This window comes from Lytechinus pictus, chromosome 17, assembly GCF_037042905.1.
Source record: "Lytechinus pictus isolate F3 Inbred chromosome 17, Lp3.0, whole genome shotgun sequence".
Taxonomy (NCBI): Eukaryota; Metazoa; Echinodermata; class Echinoidea; order Temnopleuroida; family Toxopneustidae; genus Lytechinus; species Lytechinus pictus.
Genome location: NC_087261.1, coordinates 26,857,749 through 26,882,614, shown reverse-complemented (window position 1 = coordinate 26,882,614; position 24,866 = coordinate 26,857,749). Strand labels below are relative to the sequence as shown.

Genomic DNA, 24,866 nt, shown 5'->3' with positions numbered 1-24,866 from the left:
TGTTTTAGAATTAATATTGAGATAAACATAACTCACCAATCAAAATGCGAGCATGCAGCGCTAGCTGATACGTTTTCACAATCTGACCTGAATAGGGATATTTTGATAACTTTATGGAATACAGGAAAATAATAGGTACCTGACAAATCAAATTTTGCGAGCGCGCAGCGCAAGCAGAAAATGTTAATATTCAGACCATAAAACAAATATTTTTACAGAACACTTTTTAAAAATCAAATTTGCAAATCAAACAAAATAATGAAAGTTAAATTTTCGAGCTGAAATATGTTTTGTATATTGACTTCAAGATTTGATATTTAAGCTCCATATTGAGCAAGATATGTAAATCACCTAAAAGGCGATGCGAGCGCGAAGCGCGAGCAAAAATTTTATATCCCGGCATGAAAGATTTTTTATTATTACTTTCCAAGTCTTCCCCTTATCTTATTCACTCGTCTTCCTCCTTTTATGTTTCCCTTTCTTTTTTTCTCCTCTCTTTTCCCTTCTTCTTCTCTTTTTTTCTTTCTTTCCCTTTTTTTTCCCTTTTTTTGCTCCGATAATAGGGGGGGGGGGGCCTGGGCCCCTCGCCCCCCCTGGATCCGCCTATGCTGTCATGCCGTGCATACCCTCATGAAAAAAAAACCACACGCTCGTGCGGGTCTCCATGTGGGTGCTCGCGTGTACCCCGGCGTCGTACGTACAGGAACGGCTCATAGACGGCTAGCTGCGCTGCTTTTGAATGCGAATTTAACCACCGTTAATTGCATCGAAAAGTTACATGACAGTTGTTTTTTTTCTGTATATTTTTTAAGGGGAATCAACTCTCATTTCCTTGAGAAGGTATGCACATATTCCCCCCCCCCCCCCCCGATGGTCACACTTCTTTTGTGACAAAAACATGGGGGGGACATTTGATATTGTGTCCCCCCCTGAAAAAATCATGGGGGGGACACGTCCCCCCCGTCCCCCACCGATTGACGCCCATGACAGTCACAATCACACACAAACACTCACCCACACCCGTAATTCTAACCATAAAAAAAACCTTAAAAATTATTTTTATTTCTAAATTTATTATTTGATCTGAATTCTCTTCTTTCTCCATCTCTCTCCCTTTTTTATATTTTTATTTTATTCATTTATTTAGATTTTTTTTTTTTGGGGGGGGGTTCATTGTTTGTGGTTCATTAAAGATGAAAAATAAATAAGCCCATGTGTGTGTGGTTGTAAAGGGGATGTGGAGAAAGGGTGTCAAAACACACTTAAACATTTAAATCTGATTTCTGAAATGTTTGAAAAAGCCTAATACTTAGCATGCTATTCATGTACTAATTAAAAAATTGCAGGAGCTGCGCTTACTATAAACAAATTTGCGGTGTGGTTCACTGTTATATTTATATTTTTTTAATTGCCCCCGGTTCCTGTAAAAAGCCTGTGAGCCGGGGGCAATTTTTTGAAAAATTGCCCCTGGTCTGCAGCTGCTTATTTCAAGGCTTGGTTGCAATACGAAAAGGTGGGAAGCTTCAAATTCAATCTCACTGCACTGAGTGGGGACTTCCTTCCACCACACGTTTTCCTATTGTCATAACAGCTGACTCGGACACTTTATTAAAAAGGCAAAAGTAGTCTTTTTCTTTATTCTCTTGTGAGGCTGTGGCCTGTGGCTGTAATATATTCTTCCAACTTGATGAAACAATGCTAAAAACACTTGTCACTAGGACTAAATAAAACAAAATTAAGCACAATGAAAACACTATTTGACTGTCTAATTACTCCTCATGATCCGAGTCCCCTTCCCGTGTTGAGAATGCCAATTTTTTATAGGAGGGGACTCAGATAACGGAGACTCAACTCGGGAAGGGGACTCTGATCACGATTCACGAGGAGTAATTAGAAAGTTAAATAGTGTATTTCTTATCGGAAATATCCATTTATCATCTCTAGGAAACTGTCTAAAAGTGGCAGAATGGTTTTGAAGAGGAGGGAAATGAGGGGTAGATGAATATCAACGGGTTAATTGCTGTTTTGTATTTTTAGGAGAGGGGACTTGGATCACGAGTAATAGTACTCCTAGTTTTCCAAGTCCCCTCCAATGAGAAATTGGACAGTCTCAACACGGGAAGGGGACTCGGATCATGAGGAGTAATTAGACAGTTAAATAATGTTTTTAATGTGATTTTCACTGATTTTAATGATTCTTATTATCGAAAATAATCACTTATCATCTCTAGGAAACTGTCTAAAAGTGGCAGAGTGGTTTTTGAAGAGGAGGGAAATGAGGGGTAGATGAATATCAATGGGTTAATTGCCGTTTTGTATTTTTAGGAGAGGGGACTTGGATCACGAGTAATAGTACTCCTAGTTTTCCAAGTCCCCTCCAATGAGAAATTGGACAGTCTCAACACGGGAAGGGGACTCAGATCACGAGGAGTAATTAGACAGTTAAATAGTGTTTTTAATGTGATTTTCACTTATTTTAATGATTCTTATTATCGAAAATAATCACTTATCATCTCTAGGAGACTGTCTAAAAGTGGCAGAGTGGTTTTTGAAGAGGAGGGAAATGAGGGGTAGATGAATATCAACAGGTTAATTGCCATTTGGAGGCCCATACGTAATGACAACGTATTGGCAGTAACGTTAGATCTAACATTTGGCAGAAACCTGATTTTCAGATCGCTTTTTTTTTTACATAAAATGTCACATTGTAAAAAAGAAAGAGTAAAATGCCCAAATATTGGACACTTAAGCATAATTGGACCAAAATAGAAATACAATCATTGAATCAAATAAAAATTATGTTTATTTCTGTAGTACAAATGTTGAATATCAATGTCATAAAAAACTAGATTTGAAAAAATAATGGTAAACAGAAATTAAATAGTGTTATTAATGTGATTTTCAATGTTTTTAATGATTCTTATGGAAAATATTAAAAGTGCTACCAGAAGCTTGTTTTTGCCAAAAGTCGGACGCTGTTTCCAAATATTGGATGCGTAGAGTTGTGCGCTGCGATCAATTTCGGCGATTTAAATCGCACTCTAGACCCCCAAAAAATAAATTGTTGATAAAATAATTTATTTTAGCTGCCCAAATGCCAGTGTTAATTATTACTATCAATAATTTTGATAAAGGAATCGGTAAAGATTTTACTTACCAAACGGACCTCATTCGGCTCTGAACATCGGACGTCTTCGCTCAGCTCTGTGCTACTTTGTTCTGAAAATGTCGCATGACGTCGTGATGCTAAACCCGTATGTCGCGAATTTGGTCTCAAAAGTAAAAAGGTCATAAAATTTTGCGGCACTTTCTTTTTGCGTTTCGTAAATATCGCGCAAAGGGTCGAGGTGGGGGGGGGCCATCATCCCCCCAGTCCTGTTAGGGTTAACCCAAAAAGAGCCAAGTTATTTGGACCCATCTCACAGCCCCCCCCCCCCCTGAGATCTCGGCTTTCAATCGCGCGAGCGCCAGGAAAATTTGCTCAGGGGTAGTGTGCGATATAATCTACAAGACTGTATGGTTAATTTTTTTTTTTAATGATAAGATTTTTCATTTAATGACTTAATTATGCTAATTTATTCATTGCATAAAACATTTGCCCTAATCAGCTATCATACTGCCTCAAAACTGCTAATTTTTTATTCACAGACTCTTTGTAGGATCCCGATGAAATGTACTGCAAAAAAATTACTTACGTAATTTCCTTGTTTTTCAACTTTTTGTTTTTTATTGTTTTTTCAATGGAAATTGTTGCAGACTTAATTCTGATCATAAACAAGACAAAATTAATTAAGTTTAATCAGTAAAAGTCGAAATAGTGATACATTTATGAATTTTGGCTTGAATATATGTACACAATTTGCATTGGATTTGTACATGAATTCACGTTTTTGAGCAGTTTTGGGTCTGACATGCACTTACATAATGTTGCGTAATTTTGTAACCGCGTAGCTGGGCATCCCAAATTTGGTCTCAAAAGTTGCGCGAGATTCGAAAGTAAAATGTCAGCGAGCGGCGCAGTTGAAAAATTTCGCGTGGTGGATTTATCGTGAAAAATGTTGAGGGGGGGGCAGATTCCCCCCCGGGCCTCTTAGGGTTAAGGCACTATTCCAAGAGCTTACAAAGGACAGATGTCAGGGTTATGCCTCTGTAATTCCTAGGGTCGTGTGGATCTTTACCTTTTCCCTTCTGGAGAGGGAGTATGAGTCCATCTTGAAATGCCCTGGGACAGTATACATATGGAGTAAGAAGGAATTGAATAAGGCAGGTAGGACTCTGCGAGCCGTATCCCCAAGATTCTGTATATATGCTCAGCGGAAATGTTGTCAATGCCTACCGCTTTACCCAATTGAAAAGGTTGATGTCTACCGAAGTAAGGTGGATACTGCCAGAAGATTCACCATCAGATCCGTTGTTGCAGAAGGGATCAAGATAAGTAAAACATCCCTCAGAAACATTCGATATAGATTCATCAGTCACATCATTAGCAGATGACAAGGATGAGAATCATCCAAGAAGCATGTCTTCACCTTCATACGTATAACCATCATTAGAAAGTTTGCTCACACCAGTCTGGCCTTTTTCTGAACCACGATTTCTCTTCACGATGTGGTAGAATAATTTACTGTTAGAAGAAGACGCAGACTCGATTTCAGAGATGAGGTCATTTCTCAGTTGAGCTCTAGATTGCCGGTGGCTTCTTCTAAATGATTTTTGGCGGCCATATGATTATTTCTAGTACGGTCTTTATCATCTTGGCAAGATAGCCAAGATTTTCTAGCCTCTGCGATATCGTGAGCTGTGCTGACAGCAGCATTCCACTCGGGTTTGCCTTTTATTTCCCCAGATGGAAAGGAGTGTGGTAATTCCATTGAATCTGAAATCATAGATTCAACAAGAGAAAGGAGCTGGTTTTCAGCATCTTGAGGATGGACATCATTCAATGCTACAAAAGAGCTTGGCTGCATCCCTTTCCAAGGGAATTGTGTAGGATGTCCTGATGGAGTCTTGACTGACACTTTGCCACCTAACCTTGAGTCTTTTCAAAGTAATCTTGGTTTCTTAATTGAGAAGCTAAAGCAGGACTGGTGCTGACTGCCGCATCATAAGACCGAGCTGCCGAAACTAGCAGGTGATCTGAGGTGTTATTTGGATCGTCCATCACAGTGTACAAATTATAATTTCCTCTTATAAGCTTCTTTATTTACTTAAGTACAGACTACATAACAAAGGAGAAAAAAAACCTCTCTAGGTCAACTTATGCGCAATATGTCAAATGAAAAAGTTGATTGTCAATCAACCCACACTGATAGGAGGCGAATACCTCAACCAGGGACCTGATGCATGAAATTATTTCAAAATGAAACGCTATAATGACATTCCTTGTCTGATATCTTTCAATTTTTAACCATCACAAATCTGACATTATTAAAGGTTGGACTCGGTCAAGTGTTCTTTGGCTGACTTCATTTCCTCTCCTTGAGCCCATTGTAGAAAGAGTTGTGTTTAAAATCCCGAATACATGTACATATCATTGTTTGAAAGCCAATATGCATTTAATTTTTGGAGTTGTATTTGATCGTGACTCTTTGAGAAACAGGCCCTGACCATGTAGACCAATGTGTTTTGTTTTATTTTATTTTGTTCAGGAGTCCGAGGATCCGTTGCAGTTACTGAAAGAACTCAGATCATTGAACAACACCATCACTCTGGAGGTTCTTCAGGTAAGTTTACCAGACATGCCAACCGTTCCCTTTTTAGAGTATTTGTTCCTCTTTTTTTGGATATGAATACCCCAATGCTTTTTTGTATGATTTGTTACTTTTTTTTTTTAAATTTCTGATCATGGAGTATGTATTATACACAGCGCGTGACACTAGCGACGGTCCCAGACAGGTAAAAATCACTGTCGGGCCAGTAATATGTTGCATGAAAAGAACGAGTAAATTCTTGCTTGCGAGCACATGTTTAAAAGGGTGAATTAGAAAGTTTCAAGTAGAGTAATTTTTCACCAATCTAATTACAACAGGCTGGCGATTGTTACGTTGAGACAAATTTAAAAAAATACTCTTTTGTCAAAAATTCTTTTTTTCCTTCTAAGAATATTTTTTTGGGGGTTCGAGAAGGTTGGCAGGTCTGGTGTACATACTTTTTTTAAAATTAAAACATCAAATAAAAGACAAACCAGCAGCCAGGTTTGGGCTCAATTACTTTCTTCAATTACAAAATTTTACAATTATGTAATTGAAGAAATGTTCAATTACAGTTACTTTTCAATTAAATTACTCTTTTTCAATTACAATTACCAATTGCTTTTGTCAATTACAATTCCAATTTTAATCACTTTCTATTAAAGCCATAAATGAAATCAATATGTATTCTTTATGTACAAGCACCACCTATTTCAACAAAACTCTAGTTATAGAGAAACTGAAAAGATGAAGGGACATGTTAAAGAGCACGGATTATGCCTATTACACTCTTTGATGCTGAAGCAGTTGACACGAAAAAGGTCATTAAATTAAATCATAAATAATTCAGTTTATTCTAAAGTAATTGATGTGTAATTGACAGTAATTGAAGTCAATTACACTTTACAATCACAATTACTTTCCCTTTCAAAATTTCAAATAAAATTACAATTACTCAAAAAATGTAATTATATAATTGATCAATTACCTTGTAATTGAGCCCAACCCTGCCACCAGCCTTGTTAAGCACCTCCTCCCGACTGTTTTAATATAATATAATATAATAATAATAGCCAATTTTTAATAAAGCGGTTTTTCCCAGAATGGCTCAAAGCGAGTTACAGCATATTACTACCCCGGTCATTGGATTCATTCAATCCCGCACGAAAAGTGCACAATTTCCACTCCCTGAGGAGCATTCCTTGCATTCATCGCAGCCTCATTATGGCGCTGGCAAATTCAAACATACAATATCTTTTGCATCCTACCGGGTACCCATTTAGCACCTGGGTCGAGAGTGGCAAAGTGTCGATTAACGCCTTGCCAAAGGACGCTAGACCGCGAGAAAGTTTTTTGCAATAAACCAAAGTGAATCTAAATCTGAAAAAAAAAATTAAAGTTGGCAGCTCTGACGGTAATTGCTTCTGAAACTCGCTCCCTCTTTGGCCTCTGCAGAAAACCCGGATCGGGATGGCAGTCAACAACCTGAGGAAGCAAAGTGACCAGGAAGAGGTCATTAACCTTGCTAAGGTTCTCATCAAAGGCTGGAAAAAACTCCTACCTCAACCAGGTGTGTAAAATATTTTTGGTATGACGGGTCGGGGCGGGACAGGTTAATATTAAAGTTAGTTACATGTGACTTTCTGAACAACTCAATCAGATACTTGTTCTAATGTTGGAAATGAAACTCCTACCTCAACAAGGTTTGTAGAGTATTGTTTGTGTGACGGGGGAATGGGCGGGGTGGGGTTCATAAAGTAAGTTACATGCAACTTTCTGAGCAACACAATCAGATTAATACATGTTCTATTGTTGGAAATGAAACTCCTACCTCAGCTAGGTTTGTACAGTATTGTTTGTTGATGGGGGAATAGGTGGGGCGGGGTTCATAAAGTTAGTTACATGTACATGTGACTTTCTGAACAACTCAGTCAGATTAATACATGTTCTATTGTTGGAAATGAAACTCCTACCTCAGCTAGGTTTGTACAGTATTGTTTGTTGATGGGGGAATAGGTGGGGCGGGGTTCATAAAGTTAGTTACATGTACATGTGACTTTCTGAACAACTCAGTCAGATTAATACATGTTCTATTGTTGGAAATGAAACTCCTACCTCAGCTAGGTTTGTAGAGTATTGTTTGTGTGATGGGGGAATGGGCGGGACGGGGTTCATAAAAGTAGTTACATGCAACTTTCTGAGCAACACAATCAGGTACATGTTCTATTGTTGGAATTGAAACTCCTACCTCAACAAGGTTTGAACAGTATTGTTTGTTGATGGGGGAATGGGCGGGACGGGGTTCATAAAAGTAGTTACATGCAACTTTCTGAGCAACACAATCAGGTACATGTTCTATTGTTGGAATTGAAACTCCTACCTCAACAAGATTTGTAGAGTATTGTTTGTGTGATGGGGAATGGGTGGGGCAGGGTTCATAAAAGTAGTTACATGTGACTTTCTGAACAACTCAGTCAGATTAATACATGTTCTATTGTTGGAAATGAAACTCCTACCTCAACAAGGTTTGTAGAGTATTGTTTGAGTGATGGGGAATGGGCGGGGCAGGGTTCATAAAAGTAGTTACATGTGACTTTTTGAACAACTCAATCAGGTACATGTTCTATTGTTGGAAATGAAACTCCTACCTCAACAAGGTTTGAACAATATTGTTTGTTGATGGGGGAATGGGCGGGACGGGGTTCATAAAAGTAGTTACATGCAACTTTCTGAGCAACACAATCAGGTACATGTTCTATTGTTGGAATTGAAACTCCTACCTCAACAAGATTTGTCGAGTATTGTTTGTGCGATGGGGAATGGGTGGGGCAGGGTTCATAAAAGTAGTTACATGTGACTTTCTGAACAACTCAGTCAGATTAATACATGTTCTATTGTTGGAATTGAAACTCCTACCTCAGCTAGGTTTGTAGAGTATTGTTTGTGTGATGGGGAATGGGTGGGGCAGGGTTCATAAATTAGTTACATGTGACTTTCTGAACAACTCAGTACATGTTTTATTGTTGGAACTGAATTCCTACCTCAGCTAGGTTTGTACAGTATTGTTTGGTGATGGGGGAAGGGGGCGGGACGGGGTTCATAAAGTTAGTTACATGTGACTTTCTGAACAACTCAATCAGGTACATGTTCTATTGTTGGAAATGAAACTCCTACCTTAACAAGGTTTGTAGAGTATTGTTTGTGTGATGGGGAATGGGTGGGACGGGGTTCATAAAAGTAGTTACATGTGACTTTCTGAACAACTCGATCAGGTACATGTTCTATTGTTGGAAATGAAACTCCTACCTCAGCTAGGTTTGTACAGTATTATTTGTGTGATGAGGGAATGGGCAAATGGGGGAATGGGAAAGGTTCATAAGTTAGTTACATGCAACCTTCTGAACAACTCAATCAGATACATGTTCTATTGTTGGAAAAGAATTCCTACCTTAGCAATGTTTGTTGATTATTTTTTGGATGACAAAGGGGGGGGGGACAGGGTTCATAATTCTGTTTGTAAGTAAACATGAGATTATGATCAACTGATACATGCCCTATGGTGTGAAAAGAATTCCTACAGTACCTCAGCAAGGTTTGAAGAGACTTTAATATTTACCTAAAGTATTTGGACCTAGTATTATCGTTATTATAATTGGTTTCTCTCTGTTTTGGGGCCATGTTTAGGTGGGGGCACACCCGCTGCCAAGGCGAAAGAGAAAGCGTCAAACGGCGACTCAGGAAATTCATCGGATCAGGGCCGAGGAAACGGCGACAGCTCAAAGACGATAAGCAGGCAGTCATCTTCAGCATCTTCCCATTCCTTCTCCTCAACCAATCTCGATGGCATCAGGGAACGTTGCAAGCAGATGATCAGTAATGCTCTGAAAGTATCAAGTAAGTGAAAGATAACACTAATGGGGCATTGCAAGAAACTTATTGCTATTCGAATGTAAAGTCCCCAAATCAAGTGTCTTTGGGAGGTACAAGAAAGTTGTGTCGTAAATAAATGCAAATCAACTACACCAGGGTTCCCAGCCCATCAGGGAAAATCATTTTACTTTTTTCCAGCCAGGGAGAAATCAGGGAATTTGATTTAAAAATACCTCAAATCAGGGGAAAATCAGGGAATTTTGATCAGCCCAAAAGTTGAAAGCATGGTAGTCAGTCAGACTCTGTTATATTTTTTGCATAGCAAAACAACATCCATTGAATGACTTGTTATGGTGGTACTGATTAGTTTAACATTATTGTTTTTACATGTGAAAATACATGTAATTCACTGCAACAACTTGCGAAAACATGCGAAACTGGGAATGGGTTTAAATAATTATCAGGGAATTTTTCAACTTCATCAGGGAAAATCAGCGAATTTTGTTTTCTTGAAAAGCTGGGAACCCTGTATCACAATTTGAATACAGAGTAGAGTAGAGTAGGTTTATTGAAAAAAAAAATCTTAGTACACATCACAATTACATGAGAACACAACGTAACATAACTTCAAAATACATTAAATATTAAATAGATAAGTAGCATGTACAAAGGTATTGTGGTATGAATCGTCATTAAATGCCTTTATTTTCATTATCACTATTATGGTAATTAATTACAGGACTTACGCTTGATTTGGGGTTTCACGCTTGATTTGAAATTTAACATAAATTTCTTGCAACACCTTTTCACAGAGCTTAGGGATTGAACACGCATTTGATTTCTACAAAGTAATTTTTTGTTGTGTAAAACTTTTACAATTGTTTGATACTCAAATTACCACTTGTGAATAATAATATTGTCATTAAAAATTCAACAAGCAATCAATAATTGTATGTAATGGTGGATGCAAGCAATCTTAAAACCCAGCCCTGATCAGATGTTGTTTGAAGGTTTGCATGGTGGTATGTACAATCGCTGATGTGGTTTACGGTACACCATGTGAAGTGTTGTAGAAACAGTGGATAGGAGAAGAGAAGAAATGGATAGGCGAGAAAGTGGAGATTTGAGAGTAGAGTATTCTTTCTTGAAAGTAGTCCTGAAGACGGACAGTCAACCTGCCCGAAACGTCGAGTCTCTCTACTACTCATCATCTCTACTCGCCGACTCAAGCCAGCATCTCCTCACTAGCTCTACTACTCAAGCTGTTCTCAACTCATCAATCTTTCCTGGTTTACAGTCCTTTTCAGGACTACTTTCAAGAAAGAATACTCTACTCTCAAATCTCCACTTTCTCGCCTATCCATTTCTTCTCTTCTCCTATCCACTGTTTCTACAACACTTCACATGGTGTACCGTAAACCACATCAGCAGCCCTGATCAGTCGCCACGCTTTGACTAACAGGGCCCATGCTCTGTGGTTCATGGACGTCATCAGTATTGACAGTTTTCTAATTCCCTGGCAGTTACCATGGTCACAGTCAGTGACCAGTGCTTCGAAGCCAATCAAAAACCAGGATTCCATTTCAGCATTCGAAGAAGGGCAACTGGTCAGCGCTGGCAATGTTGACATCCGACTTCAATTGGTGCCTAGATTATATGCATAAACTGCTGTGATGATTAATTCTCTGTTACTAGTGGTTGTTATCATTTGTTACGATTCCCAATTGCATATATTGACCATACTTCCGTATTGATCACAAAGCACAGCAATCATTGTAGAACATGTTCTTGCGATTGATTTCATGGACTACAATGCACAATTAATCCTTAAAATCAAGCATATGGGCAATTCCATAGGTTGGTGGACATGAGCTCAATGTGTCTTTGTACATATAGCCCATCTGAACCGTAACGTGAGTAACCACTTTATCTGCACCCCGTGTAAAAACCATGTGTTCTTTATTTTTTTAATTATATACAAATTTGTCTTCCTAGTTCTTTGAAATGGATATAATCAACTTTCATAAAAGCCTTGCATGAGGACACTTTTCACTTATGTCTACTTTTCATTTTATGCATGTCCAAATCATGTATAACATGAGTAACCAACACATTTCAAAGATTTGCCAGGAGCATAATGAAATTTCCCAAGTTTTGTTTTTACACAAAGGATAGTCAGACTGCGTACTATGTTGTGATAAAGAGATGTTTAGTTCATATCAATAATAATGGAGTTACAGCTCCAAGTATGAGTCAAGGTGTCTCCAAATGTAATGTGAGTAACCGTGGAATAGCCCATACGTTAAACCTTTGTGTTATGCATGTAGGACCCAGGCAATAATGAGTTAACTTTTGGGGTGAAGCATAACCTTCATTTCATAAATTTTGCAATAATATCAATTTACAATATTATTAAGGGATAAACTTTGGGAAAAATGAGACTTATTTTATTGTCATTGTTTATGCCAGAATTTTGCCTTGATCCTGAAAATATATTTACTTCTTTTTTATTTCCAAAAAATAAATATTTACTTGGGGTCCTGACCAAAATAAGTTTTAATTTAATCTGCAAACTTCATCTACTAATAGTAATACTTGTTTTTATTTTATATCATCAACATCATAACAGCCCTAGGACATATTTCATTTATCAGAAACTGGATTAGTAAAAACCACACTTTTGGGAGGATTTATCAAAACAAGTTGAAGGCTTGAAATCATCCATGTTGTTAAAGGACAAGTCCACCCCAACAAAAAGTTGATTTGAATAAAAAAAGAAAAATTCAACAAGCATAACACTGCAAATTTCATCAAAATCGGATGTAAAATAAGAAAGTTATGACATTTTAAAGTTTTGCTTAATTTCACAAAACAGTTGTTATATGCACATCCTGGTCGGTATGCAAATAAGGAGACTGATGAAGTCATCCACTCACTATTTCTTTTGTATTTTATTTTATGAAATATGAAGTATTCTAATTTTCTCATTGTCAAGGAAAACAATGATTATTTCCTCCCTGAACATGCGGAATTAGCATTGTTTAATACTATATGGTTCAGTCATCTTGGTCCTTATTGTCAAATCTGAAAAAAAAAATGAAATATTGTATAATCCAAACAATGAAAAAAAAAAAAATAGTGAGTGATGGACATCATCGACTGACTCGTTTGCATGACACAGACTGAGTTGTGCATATCACTGTTTTGTGAAAAATAAGCAAAACATGAAAATACCATATCTTTCTTATTTTACATCCGATTTTGATGAAATTTTCAGCGTTATGCTAGTTTGATTTGTCTCTATTTATTCAAATCAACATTATTCCGGGGGTTACCATTATTCACTGTTATGTATTTTTTTCTGATTTGTTTTCCAGTACCCGAAATCGAAGGAGAAGAGGATTTGCAAGATCCAGAAGAACTAGCCGGCATCATTGAGGATTATATCCTTTTATTAAAACGTGTGCTCTGCCTTTTTGCTCAGGTCTACGAAATATATATAATTTTTTTGCTGTAATGGATGAAAATATTAGGGTCAATTGGTAGTTATTGTTTTTTTTTATAATTTTTTTTGTATGATATGGAAGAACTCCTGGGATGGTATTCTGAGATCCATTAATCAGTGAGATAAAATACCCTTAAAATCTCTCCGAATACTCTAAAAAAAAATTCGAAGTCTATATCGCCTCTTTTCAAGTATCGGTTCAAAGACAATATTAGGCAAGAAAAGTCTGATTATACAGGAATAACATTAACCCTAACCAGGCCGGGCTTTTTTGGCTGTACTGTTCCCGGGGGGTTGATTCAACCCCCCCCCCTGAGATCTCGGCCGCCGATCGCGCGAGCGCCGCAAAAATTTGCACGCTGGTAGTGTGCGATGTAATCTACAAGGCTGTATGGTAAAATTTTCCAAAGTAATGAGAATTTATTTATGTATTTTATTGTTTTATGAATTTCTTATGTATTTCTCTGTTTTTCAACCTATTGTTTTTCTTTGTTTTTTTCACCAGATTTATTGCACAACCTTTTTGAAGCATAATTATGCTAAAATCAATTGATTTCAGCTGTTTAAAGTAAAAATAATCATACCTTTATGAATAAGATGAGAAAACTCAATTTGCATTGACTTTGTACACAAAATCACATTTTGGAAAAAATTTTGGTCTGACATGCACTTATGAAATGTTGCGTAATTTCGGAACCTCGTACCCGGGCGTCGTAAATTTAGTCTCAAAAGATGCGCGAGACTTATAAGTATAAACTCTGCGAGTGGCGCGGTCAAAAAATTTCGCGCGGCGGAATGATCGCAGAAAATGTTGAGGGGGGGTTGATTCAACCCCCCCCCCCCTGGCCTGTTTAGGGTTAAGGTGTTATTCTCAATAAATCTATAATGTTTCTTCATTTTCATGTCAACATTTGGAGTAAATTCACCAAGATATGATGAAATCAACATCGCAGAGATGAAATAGCCCCTACCCTCTCTTAAGATTATTTTATTTTTTCTTCAAAGTAACATTAGTGCAAGCCCGTCATCCGCGTTGCAATGGTTAGATACGCAATGGGTATGTCTACACAGGCACTGCTCTGTTGCGTATCATCTGTAGATACGCAATAAAAAAATTATACGCAAGATAAAATTTACAATTTTATCTGAGAGATAAAATGTCGTCTCGGAATACCAATTTCATTTTAGAGATAAAATGAAACATTTCAAAGATAAAATGACCTCAGAATACCGCCCCTGTTTTACCATACCATCTGCCAGTTTTTATCAATTTTATTTCAAAACAATAATTTGAAAATGGAGAAAATGTATGAATCCTTTAATATTTGTCAAATTTGAATGAACAACTAAAAATCACTTGATTATAGGGTCGGTCAGATTGCTGCAAACAATTTGTTTTAGGCCTAAGATAATTGATTTTGAATGCTCCCAAAATTTGTTATTTTTCTTTAAGTAAATGTAGAGAAAAAAAGAATGTTGGGTCGTTGTTTGGCCACTTCAGGATAACGCAGTCCCATATACTTATTTTGTTGTACTGTTCATGTTCCCCCCCCCCCCTCTGTTCGTTCCATCAAGGATAACTTACATGATTACAATTATTGCAAAAATGGCATTTCTGTCTCACATACATAGTAGAAGCGAGACATACAAATTACCCATGTTTGTTTACAGAGCACTGAATGAACAGGCTCCAGGGTATCTAAAAAAATTCTGTGCCAAAGGATTTGGAAGAAATTGTGCCATTGCTGAGAAATCACCAAAATTTGCTTCGAATCCCAATGTCAGATCTTTTTCCAAACAATTATAATACACTGTCCCACATGTGCTTATCTGTGTTGCCGATCTTCAGGGTGATTGTTTCCAGCTTAATAGATTTCATGATTACTCCATTCATTTATCTTTAAGCACCACTGGCGTAAATTCAAGCAGCAAAGCTTGTGTTGTGGGAGGAACTATTGTGTCATCCCACCCCCCCCTCCCCCCACTTTGATATATGGGCAGCCAAAAGGGCCAAAACCATGCAAATCTGTGATTGCATTTATTTCCAACAATTGTTTTTATTCCGCGTAACTTATGATACTGCGGTTGTCTTTATTTCTGTGGTTGCTTTTATTTCTGTAGTTACATGTATCTTTATTTCTAGAGTTTTCTTATTTTTTGAAGTTGATATATTTGTGAGATTATCTATTTCTGAACGATGACATTCATTTGTAAAATATACTGCTATTTTAATTACGATATTGTTTTTCTGAATGAGTCAATCTATGATTGACAAGATTTATTTCTGAGTTGTCTTTTATTTCTCAATTATATACATTTCTGGTTAAATACTTTTATTTCTGACTTAAGTACTATTCGTCCAAAGTAATGTATTCATTTCTGAATGTTATATTTCTGAGAAAATACTTTTATTTCTGAAGAAGTTAATTTATTTCTAAAAAACAGCCATTTTTTCTTAGAGACTGCATTTATTTCTAAAAGACTTCATGTATTTCTGAGATACTACATTTATTTCTGAGAGTTTCTTTATTTTTGAGATTGTTTATTTTGGCCCTTTTGGCTGCCCATAAACTTAAATAGTATGCCATCATGTAAGTTTACACTTGTGTTAAGCACCTTGACTCCTGTGTACGTATTTACACTGAATTCTGTAACACCGACAATCGGTATAAGAACAGAGTGAGGAGTAGGGTGTCGAACCTCCAGGACAGTAAGAACCCAGAGCTTCGTAGGATGGTCCTCAACGGATCCATTGCTCCGGAGAAGATTGCTTCCATGGCAGCTGAGGTAGAGTTATTATTTAGTGTCCTCTCTGCATGTTCATTATACAGTGCGTATAAAAAAAAAAGTTTACACTTTGAAAAAGCCTTGGAAATTAAAAAAATATACAATATGTGGGTAATTTTGTCACATATAATCTTGGGTTTGGGTCTCATTTATCCAGTGAAAGTAAAAGTTTTGACAGAATGTTACACTTGAGTGAGCACTGTCCATTTTTGTAATGCTCGCAGAAATCTGTTTGCGCAGAAACGCTTGTTTTCACGCTGTGTCAAGGGGAAAGGGCGAAATCAAACTTACCCTGTGAAACATTTCTCATACATTTCCCTTGCACTTTGAGTCAATTTAAATACAATGGATACATTCAAGCATTTTGTAACAATTTTGCCACCAAAATTGAAATTTCAACACTTAGTTAAGCACAGCCTTTGCCCTTTTTGTGCCAGCTGGATCTGAGAACATAACTAAATCTGAACAAGAGTTTATATCAGCAGTTTTATCATTTAAAGTGGGTTTACATTTCATTTTTCATTTAATACTTGTTTCTCCACACTATTTCCAAGCTTGACAATGATCAACAAAATGAAAATCAAGCCCATAAGCCATTTCATGTAAACCACAGCTCAGTGTAAAGCAAATATCGTCACAATGGCCTCGGTGTGTGGGGGAGTGGGGTGGCGACCAATGCACTCTTCGAAGTGTTTTGGGCAAGGAAACAAGTTTAAAAAAGGTAATAGATATCTTCAAATCAATTTACTAGCTAAATTCCGCATGTTCTTCATGATTAAGGTCTATTTTTATTCGCATAACTATTTCAAATTTCTGCGCAAATCTATTTTCACTAACTTTTCAAAAGTAACTGGTGCTCACTCAAGCGCAAATATTTTTCGACAGTTCTATCGTCATTTGCTTAAATGGATCTATACCAATGTTAAAATGTGGAAAAATCTTCAGGATATTACTAATGTATAATTTTACAGGATTTTTTCTAAGTGTAAACTTTTTTTGATACGCACTGTAGTTTTCATACTTCCCTTTACTTTTTTGTATCTTCCTTTTATGATGTATTTTGTTTTCTATTCTTTACTCTCTTTTTCTTTTTTTTCTATTCTCTTTTTTTTTAATTCTCTTTCGTTGTATTCTCTTCTCTTTGATCTTCTCTTTTCTTTCTTTTCTACTTTTTCTTTATCTTCATTTCTTTCACTCTGTTTCTTTTTTCTCTGTATCTTTAATTTCCCTTTCCTTCTCTTTTCTTTTCTATTCTCTTCTCTTTATTTTCTTTTTTCTTCTGTTCGCTTTTTTCTTCCCATGTCTTCTATTCATGTCTTTTCTTTTCTTTTTTGGCTTCTATCTCCTATCTCTATTCCCCTCTCATCTCTTGTCATTTCATCTCTCCTTATCTCGTCTCTTCTCTGTCCATTTGTTTTCTCCCTCCCCCTTCTTATTCTATTCTTCCTCCTCTTCCCTTTTGTTTAACCTCTTTTCTTTTTATTTTTCTCATTTCTCTCTTTCCTATTCTTTTCCCTTTCGCTTGATATACACCTGTATATATCAATCTTGAGGGTTGGGTTGAATTTATCATAATGTGGATCGATTTCTTGCTGAAGCAAATTATGCCAAAGTCAGAGGACTAATCCATGCATGTCAGTGCAGAGGATTATCTTCTTTCTTTTTTTTTTTGGGGGGGGGAGGGGGTACAACAATAGATGTCCCCCCACACAAAAAAATATCATCCTTTGTGCCTTTATCCTTTATTTGCAGGAGATGGCTAGCCAAGCCATGAAACAGATGAGAAAGAATTTCACGAAAGAAGCCATCAACGAGCATCAGCTTGCCCAGACCGAAGGCACCCGATCCAACCTACTCAAATGCGGAAAATGCCAAAAGAAAAACTGTACCTACAACCAGGTAAACTACGACCACATTTTACAAGAACTTCTTTTAACTGATAAGTAAAATTTTCTCTGGACCAATCAGATTACACTATTTCAGTAGCTTATAACAGAAGCTTGGAACTTACCATTGATGTAAAGAAGCAGTAATCCTGGCAGGCGTTTCATAAAGCCGTTCATAATTTAAAATTAATGACTTTACGCACGACCGGTGACCCTTGTGCTCAATGATCCATGTGTACATGTACATGTAGTTGACTTGCGTAAAGTAATGTGGAACTCTACGAACAGCTTTATAAAACCCCCACGGGTATTTTTTTTTCATGATTCCTGTCTTTATTTTCAGGGGTGACTGGATTAACAAAGCACTCAGAAATATTGAGCCCCCCATCCTGTCTCCCTTCTTCATTTCATGTTATTTAGTGAAGCCTTCTTCAATCCACATCTTGCTTCTTCCATGTCTTCTTTGGTCACCCCTTCCCCTCTGTCCATCCCCTTCAGTCCAACCCTCCTACTCTCCTCCATCACTTGCTTCTTCCATGTCTTCTTCGGTCACCCCTTCCCCTCTGTCCATTCCCTTCAGTCCAACCCTCCTACTCTCCTCCATCACTTGCTTCTTCCATGTCTTCTTTGGTCACCCCTTCCCCTCTGACCATCCTCCATCAATCCAAACCTACTCTCTTCCATCACTTGCTTCTTCCATGTCTTCTTTGGTCACCCCTTTCCCTCTGACCATCCTCCATCAATCCAACCCTCCTACTCTCCATCACTTGCTTTTTCCATGTCTTCTTTGGTCATCCCCTTCCCCTCTGACCATCCTCCATCAATCCAAACCTACTCTCCTCCATCACTTGCTTCTTCCATGTCTTCTTTGGTCACCCCTTCCCCTCTTACCATCCTCCTTCAATCCAACCCTCCTACTCTCCTCCACCACTTGCTTCTTCCATGTCTTCTTCGGTCACCCCTTCCCCTCTGTCCATCCCATACCTGCCAACCATTCCGATTTTGGTGGAATTATACCGATTTTTCGACCTCCATTCCGAATTCCGAATTTTAAAACCAAAATTCTGATTTTTGGGTTAATCAATATAGTGTTGAAATTATTGAAACGGCTGTGTAATGCGACTAAGGCATGCACGGTTGTAAGATGCGACTAACGCATAAACGACTGGAGCGCACGGCTACGAAAATGCGCTAGCTACACGATATACACAGAGAGCGACGTTAAACGGCGCGCGAACACTGCTAAGTGCGCAGTTCCATTGCAAATACATGTGAAAATTAACGAGCATACACGCAACGGCAGCACTTAGGGCGCACATTTTGAGGTGTTGTCGTTAGCGTTGACTTCCAGAAAAAAATGGCGGCTGACATTGGCTAGCGAAAGAGCCAATTTTTAGTGAGGACATGTTTTCATAATCCACGAACATCGGAAAAACCGTGAAAGAGTAACCTTTTTAGACCCCTTGTTTCCTAACTACGATGTTAAGAATCACCGATGGTGATATTTTTGATGCGAAACAAGGTGATTTAGATAAGAAAATTTCACTTTTTATTTGAGGTTTTTGCCCATGTCGCCGGATGATTTTGTAGTGTGGGAGTGAGTTAGTGATGTATCGTACATATCTAGAGTGTGTTGGTGATTACAGTGGTATATCGCTGAGTCTGCTGATGATATGAACGGCAGGTCGTTGAACACCGGCCCCTGCCCGGCCGCGTACCGACGCAATTAAGTTAGATCTATCCCTACGCAATTTTAACATTGATCTGTACTTTATTTTTCGAATAATTGTCAATTTTTTGAGGAAGAAAGATGATCAACTTTCGATCTCAGGTTGAGCCTTCGGAGCCGAACGCCAAATCTACTTTACTTGCTTCGCTTGCCTAAACCATGCCTGAACTCCCGGCGCCCGCCCAGTGGCTGAGCCTCAGCCTCCCCGTCTTATACCGGCGCACCGCAAGTGCAGTGGTGGGTGCGGGTCAGGCGCATGCAGCGGTTAGTTTCGGCTCCGTTTTTGTCATGGTTGAAAATCTGCTTTCTTCTACCAACAAGCACTTATCAAATGTAGGTTATGATATAACCTTGTCCTCAGTCAGTAACCCCTGTGTGGTGAAATAACATGAATAAGACAGTGTCAATGTTTGGCTTATTTTCTCTTGATGCATGATTGATAGGCTGGATAATAAATGTTTGATTTTTTGGCTTGTCAGTTTTTAATACAGTAGGGATAACTTAAATCTAAATTCATCATAAAATCTTGAAATTATTTTTTTGTCTAATTGAAAATAGAATGTGTGGAGATGAAGATCTGCATCAATCTCACTTTCCACCAATAGAGGGCCTCACAAAAATATGCTCAAAATCAAATTTTTAGAGAGCTCTGATGAACAAGAAAAATTATCCCTAAGTCTATATAGATATATCACACCTGAATGAAACTGGGTGGTTTATGTCACCAAAGTGATATTTTAAAGACCTTTTTTTAATTGATAAATAAAGGTAGACTCTACATGTAGGTCATCCTCTGGTGTGGTAATGAGGGTAAATTTGCTTTAAAAAGTGTAGGGAAATGCTACTTTTACATGCTGAAAATGCAAAGAGTCCCTATACCGTTGGAGCGGACCGAACACCCGCTCGGCGCCCTTGGAACTTTGATACTGATTTTTTATTATCAAAGGTTGGCAGGTATGCCATCCCCTTCAGTCCAACCCTCCTACTCTCCTCCATCACTTGCTTCTTCCATGTCTTCTTTGGTCACCCCTTCCCCTCTGACCATCCTCCTCCTACAGTCCAACCCTCCTACTCTCCTCCATCACTTGCTTCTTCCATGTCTTCTTTGGTCACCCCCTTCCCCTCTGACCATCCTCCTCATCCCAAACCACTTACTCTCCTCCACCTATTGCTTCTTCCATGTCTTCTTTGGTCATCCCCTTCCCCTCTGACCATCCTTTTCCTTCAACCCAACCCTCCTCTCCTTCACCACTTACACCTTCCATGTCTTCTTTGGTCACCCCTTCCCCTCTGACCATCCTCCTCCCTCAATCCAACCCTCCTACTCTCCTCCACCACTTGCATCTTCCATGTCTTCTTTGGTCATCCCCTTCCCCTCTGACCATCCTCCTCCTTCAATCCAAACCTCCTTCTCTCCACCACTTGTTTCTTCTATGTCTTTGGTCATCCCCTCCCCTCTGACCATCCTCTTTCAATCCAACCCTCCTACTCTCCAGCACTTGCCCCTTCCATGTCTTCTTTCGTCATCATTTCCCCTTATAGCGCATGAAGGTAACAGTATGAATTTATCTTTTTTGCCCACAGAGAGTTTACATTTTGCGGCTTCAAATATTAAAGTATCCAAATATGTTTGGTAGATTGTTATGTAATTTATGTCAACCCCTTAAAAGAACAGAATAATGCTATAGTAAACACAAACCTTGATTTAACATTTTATTGCCAAAAATATGTTATGCACAGATGCAGACAAGGAGTGCTGATGAACCCATGACAACCTTTGTATTCTGTAATGATTGTGGACATAGATGGAAGGTAAGTGAATGATTATAGTTGATATGAATTCAGACTTGGGGAGTGTTTCACAAAGATTGAAGTCAGACTTAGAGTTGCACTTAGATTCAAGTCGCACACAGAATATAATGCATCAGTGCATTGATCAGAACATGTGCACGGGACGCACACTGCCGCATATCAATCAATCAGATTATGTGTTATAGAACATCTTTGCATTGGCATTTAAGCATGACTCTAAGTCACACTTAACTTATTGTGAAACACTCCCCAGGTCTCTGTAATATAAAGATTTGAAATCAATTAATCATTAAATGCCAATGACCAATCGAGATCATTGTTGCATGCACACTTTGTTCAAAACACTGATTATGAACCAATCAATTCTTTCATATTTGCAAATCCTCCCACCCCCTTGAAAATTTTGTAAAGCAGCCTAAATGGGAATTGGAAAAATCTCATGAAATGGCTGCGTATGATTTGGGTCATCCTTGTCATACACAATAGCACACAGCATTGATATATCTTGTCTCATTTTCCATAAACACAACTTATTGTCTCATTCCATATTCCATTCCCAGACCTATATCTATGCAACCATGCTTATACAATGTATTTTGTCTCTGTTTTGAATTGCAGTTCTGCTGATGGCGGCCAATTTCCCTGTTGTACATATTGTTGTATACAAGTAGCTCTCACCCGATGTCAACATTTTGTATATAGCCCCGTACCTGAAACCACGGCACGATAGAAAGAGTCACATCTCCTCTGTTGAGTCATGGCCATTGTCATCAGTCAACCATGGGGACTCTTGGAGAACTTTAAGGAGATAGGTCAAAGACTCTTCCCACCTGAAGACATACTGATAGTGATGATACAACTTACAGTCCTATCTTGGAGCACTTCAGATAGGGTTTTCTAAAGGCACATGCTCCGTGGTTATTTTATTGATATCGATGACAATGTTGGTGCTACAAGTTGTTGATCCTAGAGTATTTCAGGTGAATTAAACTAAAGGCACGTCCTGTACCGACAAGATACTGACCGTTGTAATCATCCTGGAAGATATGCGATAAAATACATGGTTTCCAAGTTGTAGCACTCCTTGGAATTAGTGCTGTTGGTAGTGACAGTCATGATGCTACTGTAATTTTTGAGGATTTCATGCAGAATGCACAAAAGGCACATTATACCCAACAGGACTGGAGGTGGGAATATTTGTCTTGTGTTCCTAAATCCTATTCGGACCGCAGAAAAAAAATATGACAAGACTCCAAACTACTCTCATTCCTTGAGGACTTCAAGCACATCATCAAGGACACATCGTACCTGTCTGATGGTGGTAAAACCTATCTTGCGATCTCCTGTAGGACTTCAATAAGAATATCCCAAGAAGCCGCAACTTCCTGACAATGGTTCAGATGGTAGTGACAGTCTTGGTGCTACTGTCATTCCTTGAGGACTTCAAGCAGACTACCTCAAGAGCACATCATACCTGTCTGATGGTGGTAAAACCTATCTCGTAATCTCCTGAAGGACTTCAAAAAGAATATCCCAAGAAGCCACAACTTCCTGTAAATAGTTCAGATGGTAGTGACAGTCATGATGCTACTGTCATTCCTTGAGGACTTCTAGCAGACTACCTCAAGAGCACATCATACTTGTCTGATGGTGGTAAAGCCTATCTTGTGAACTCCTGAAGCACTTCAAAAAGAAAATCCCAAGATGCCACGCTTCCTGACAATGGTTCCGATGGTAGTGATAGCTGTGATGCTACCCTCAAGGGCATATTGTACCTGGCACGACCGATGGTAGTATTAATGTAACACAATTATCAATTCTGGAAAATATCAGACAGAATACATGTATTCCAAGCTGCAGCGCTTCCTAGCAATAGTTCTGATTGTATTGACAACCATGATACTACTGTTATTCTCTGGAAATTCAAGTAGAATACTTCAGGAGCACATCATACCTGACAGGCTGATTGGTGGTAATATCTATCTTGTCTTACTCTTTGGAGCAAATCTCCACCAAGCAATCTTGCCAGTTACACCTACCAGTCAGACCGCAGGTCCCTATGCTAATGAGCAAAAAGGCCAGATTCATCCAAATCATCTCGTGGCTGAATCCTCCTCCTTGCAAAATCTCGTGATTCGTGAGATTTTCTTTCTCTAAGAATTTACCTGTTTTAACCTCAAGTTAAATGAAATATTATTGCACCATCAGGTAGAGTAAAAGTTACTCTTTCATATTGGTCATTTATTTTGTATACAATATTTTGTTAAATAAGTAAATTTCTGGCCTGAAAATGTGCCTCAAAACTGAATTTTCTTCCTCTGTTTTCTTTTGTAAATTGTGCAAAACTTTTTATTTTGAGCCTCAATGATATCTATATCACCATAAAGCTGAACTTCTGTACTTTCTCACAATGCCACTCTTGATATGCGGCACCTTTTAATCAGGTCAAGATCACACTTTTCCCACCAAGGTACAAGACGAGATTTCTGAAATTTTGTACTTGCAAGAAATCCAGAGTTCTGATTGGCTGGATAAGGTTCACAGAACAACAGGCGCGGGGTATTTGAGGAGATTACCACATGGGAAGTGTGACCTTCCCACGAACCCAGGCACTGGGACGTTGGAATTTGCCATTGTGTGGTCTCTTTGACCAATCAGAGTGCAGTATTCTTGTTTTCAAACTGTTTTATGTACTTGGCAAATGAAAAGTGTGATCCTGACCCGATTAAACCAATTCTTATTTTGAAACCTATATCATTTCAAAGCATACATATTCAGCTTTATCATGATATAAAAATAATTTGGGCTCAAACAAAAATAAAGTGTGAAAATAGCAGCTTTTGTCAGGTGAAAATATTTATTTTGTAGCATATTTTAGATCAAAATTTTAACCTATATTACAAAATCTTTGAATAAATTCAAACACATGACCTGAAAGAATGATTCTTCTTCTTTACAATGGTACCAAATTCATGAAATTCGATGCACAATTAGAGCAGCAATGGCCGAATGAAAAGAGGTGTTTTGGTCCGCATCAAGCTCATTAAATATGCAAAACATCTCAAGTCATGAATATCACTTGGATGAAAGAAGCCACTTTCTTGGGACCTGCAGTCTGACTGCTACAGTATGTTGCAATTGACATATGTGGAGGACATGGTGGTGTGACTGGATTGATGATTAAAATCAACTCACTTCGCTGTATTCGAGTCTTCTATTATGTGGAACAACAAACACATTTGGTGATATTTTGATAGCCATGATTAAGTTAAACCTGGGTTAATTAGACCACACTTATGAAATGCCACCTGTCAATGCATTCACCAATTAGACATCATTCATATACCACTGCAAATTGGATCGTCTGAACATTAGACTAAATGAAAGTTAGAGTAACAGGATACTAGACCTTGAGTAATGTAGATCAAACAGTAATGAGACCAAAATGATAGAAGACCTTGGCCCATGTGGTTTCAGGAAATCTAAAAAGAGCACCAACTGCTTGTAGACTAACTGGATATATAGCGGCATCGTACTGTAGATGATCGCCATTCAAACCAGTTTATACGTGTATTGACTATATTGGA

General features: G+C 38.2%; 1 protein-coding gene across 1 annotated transcript; it reads left to right on the top strand.

The window, feature by feature from the left end:
- Positions 1-5,653: 5,653 nt before the first annotated feature.
- Positions 5,654-23,968, top strand: LOC129280943 (transcription elongation factor S-II-like). Its single transcript, XM_064111863.1, has 8 exons — positions 5,654-5,723; positions 7,146-7,260; positions 9,375-9,584; positions 12,938-13,003; positions 15,698-15,852; positions 17,605-17,751; positions 21,208-21,279; positions 21,898-23,968. The coding sequence occupies exons 2-8, from the start codon at positions 7,161-7,163 to the stop codon at positions 21,904-21,906; spliced, it is 759 nt and encodes a 252-aa protein (XP_063967933.1). The 5' UTR covers positions 5,654-5,723; positions 7,146-7,160; the 3' UTR covers positions 21,907-23,968.
- Positions 23,969-24,866: the final 898 nt, after the last annotated feature.

Coding starts and splice junctions, on each gene's coding strand:
- LOC129280943 (XM_064111863.1), top strand. CDS start 7,161: ATGGCAGTCAACAACCTGAGGAAGCAAAGTGACCAGGAAGAGGTCATT. Junction 7,261..9,374: donor AAAACTCCTACCTCAACCAG/GTGTGTAAAATA, acceptor GGCCATGTTTAG/GTGGGGGCACACCCGCTGCC. Junction 13,004..15,697: donor AGCCGGCATCATTGAGGATT/ATATCCTTTTAT, acceptor ACTCCTGTGTAC/GTATTTACACTGAATTCTGT.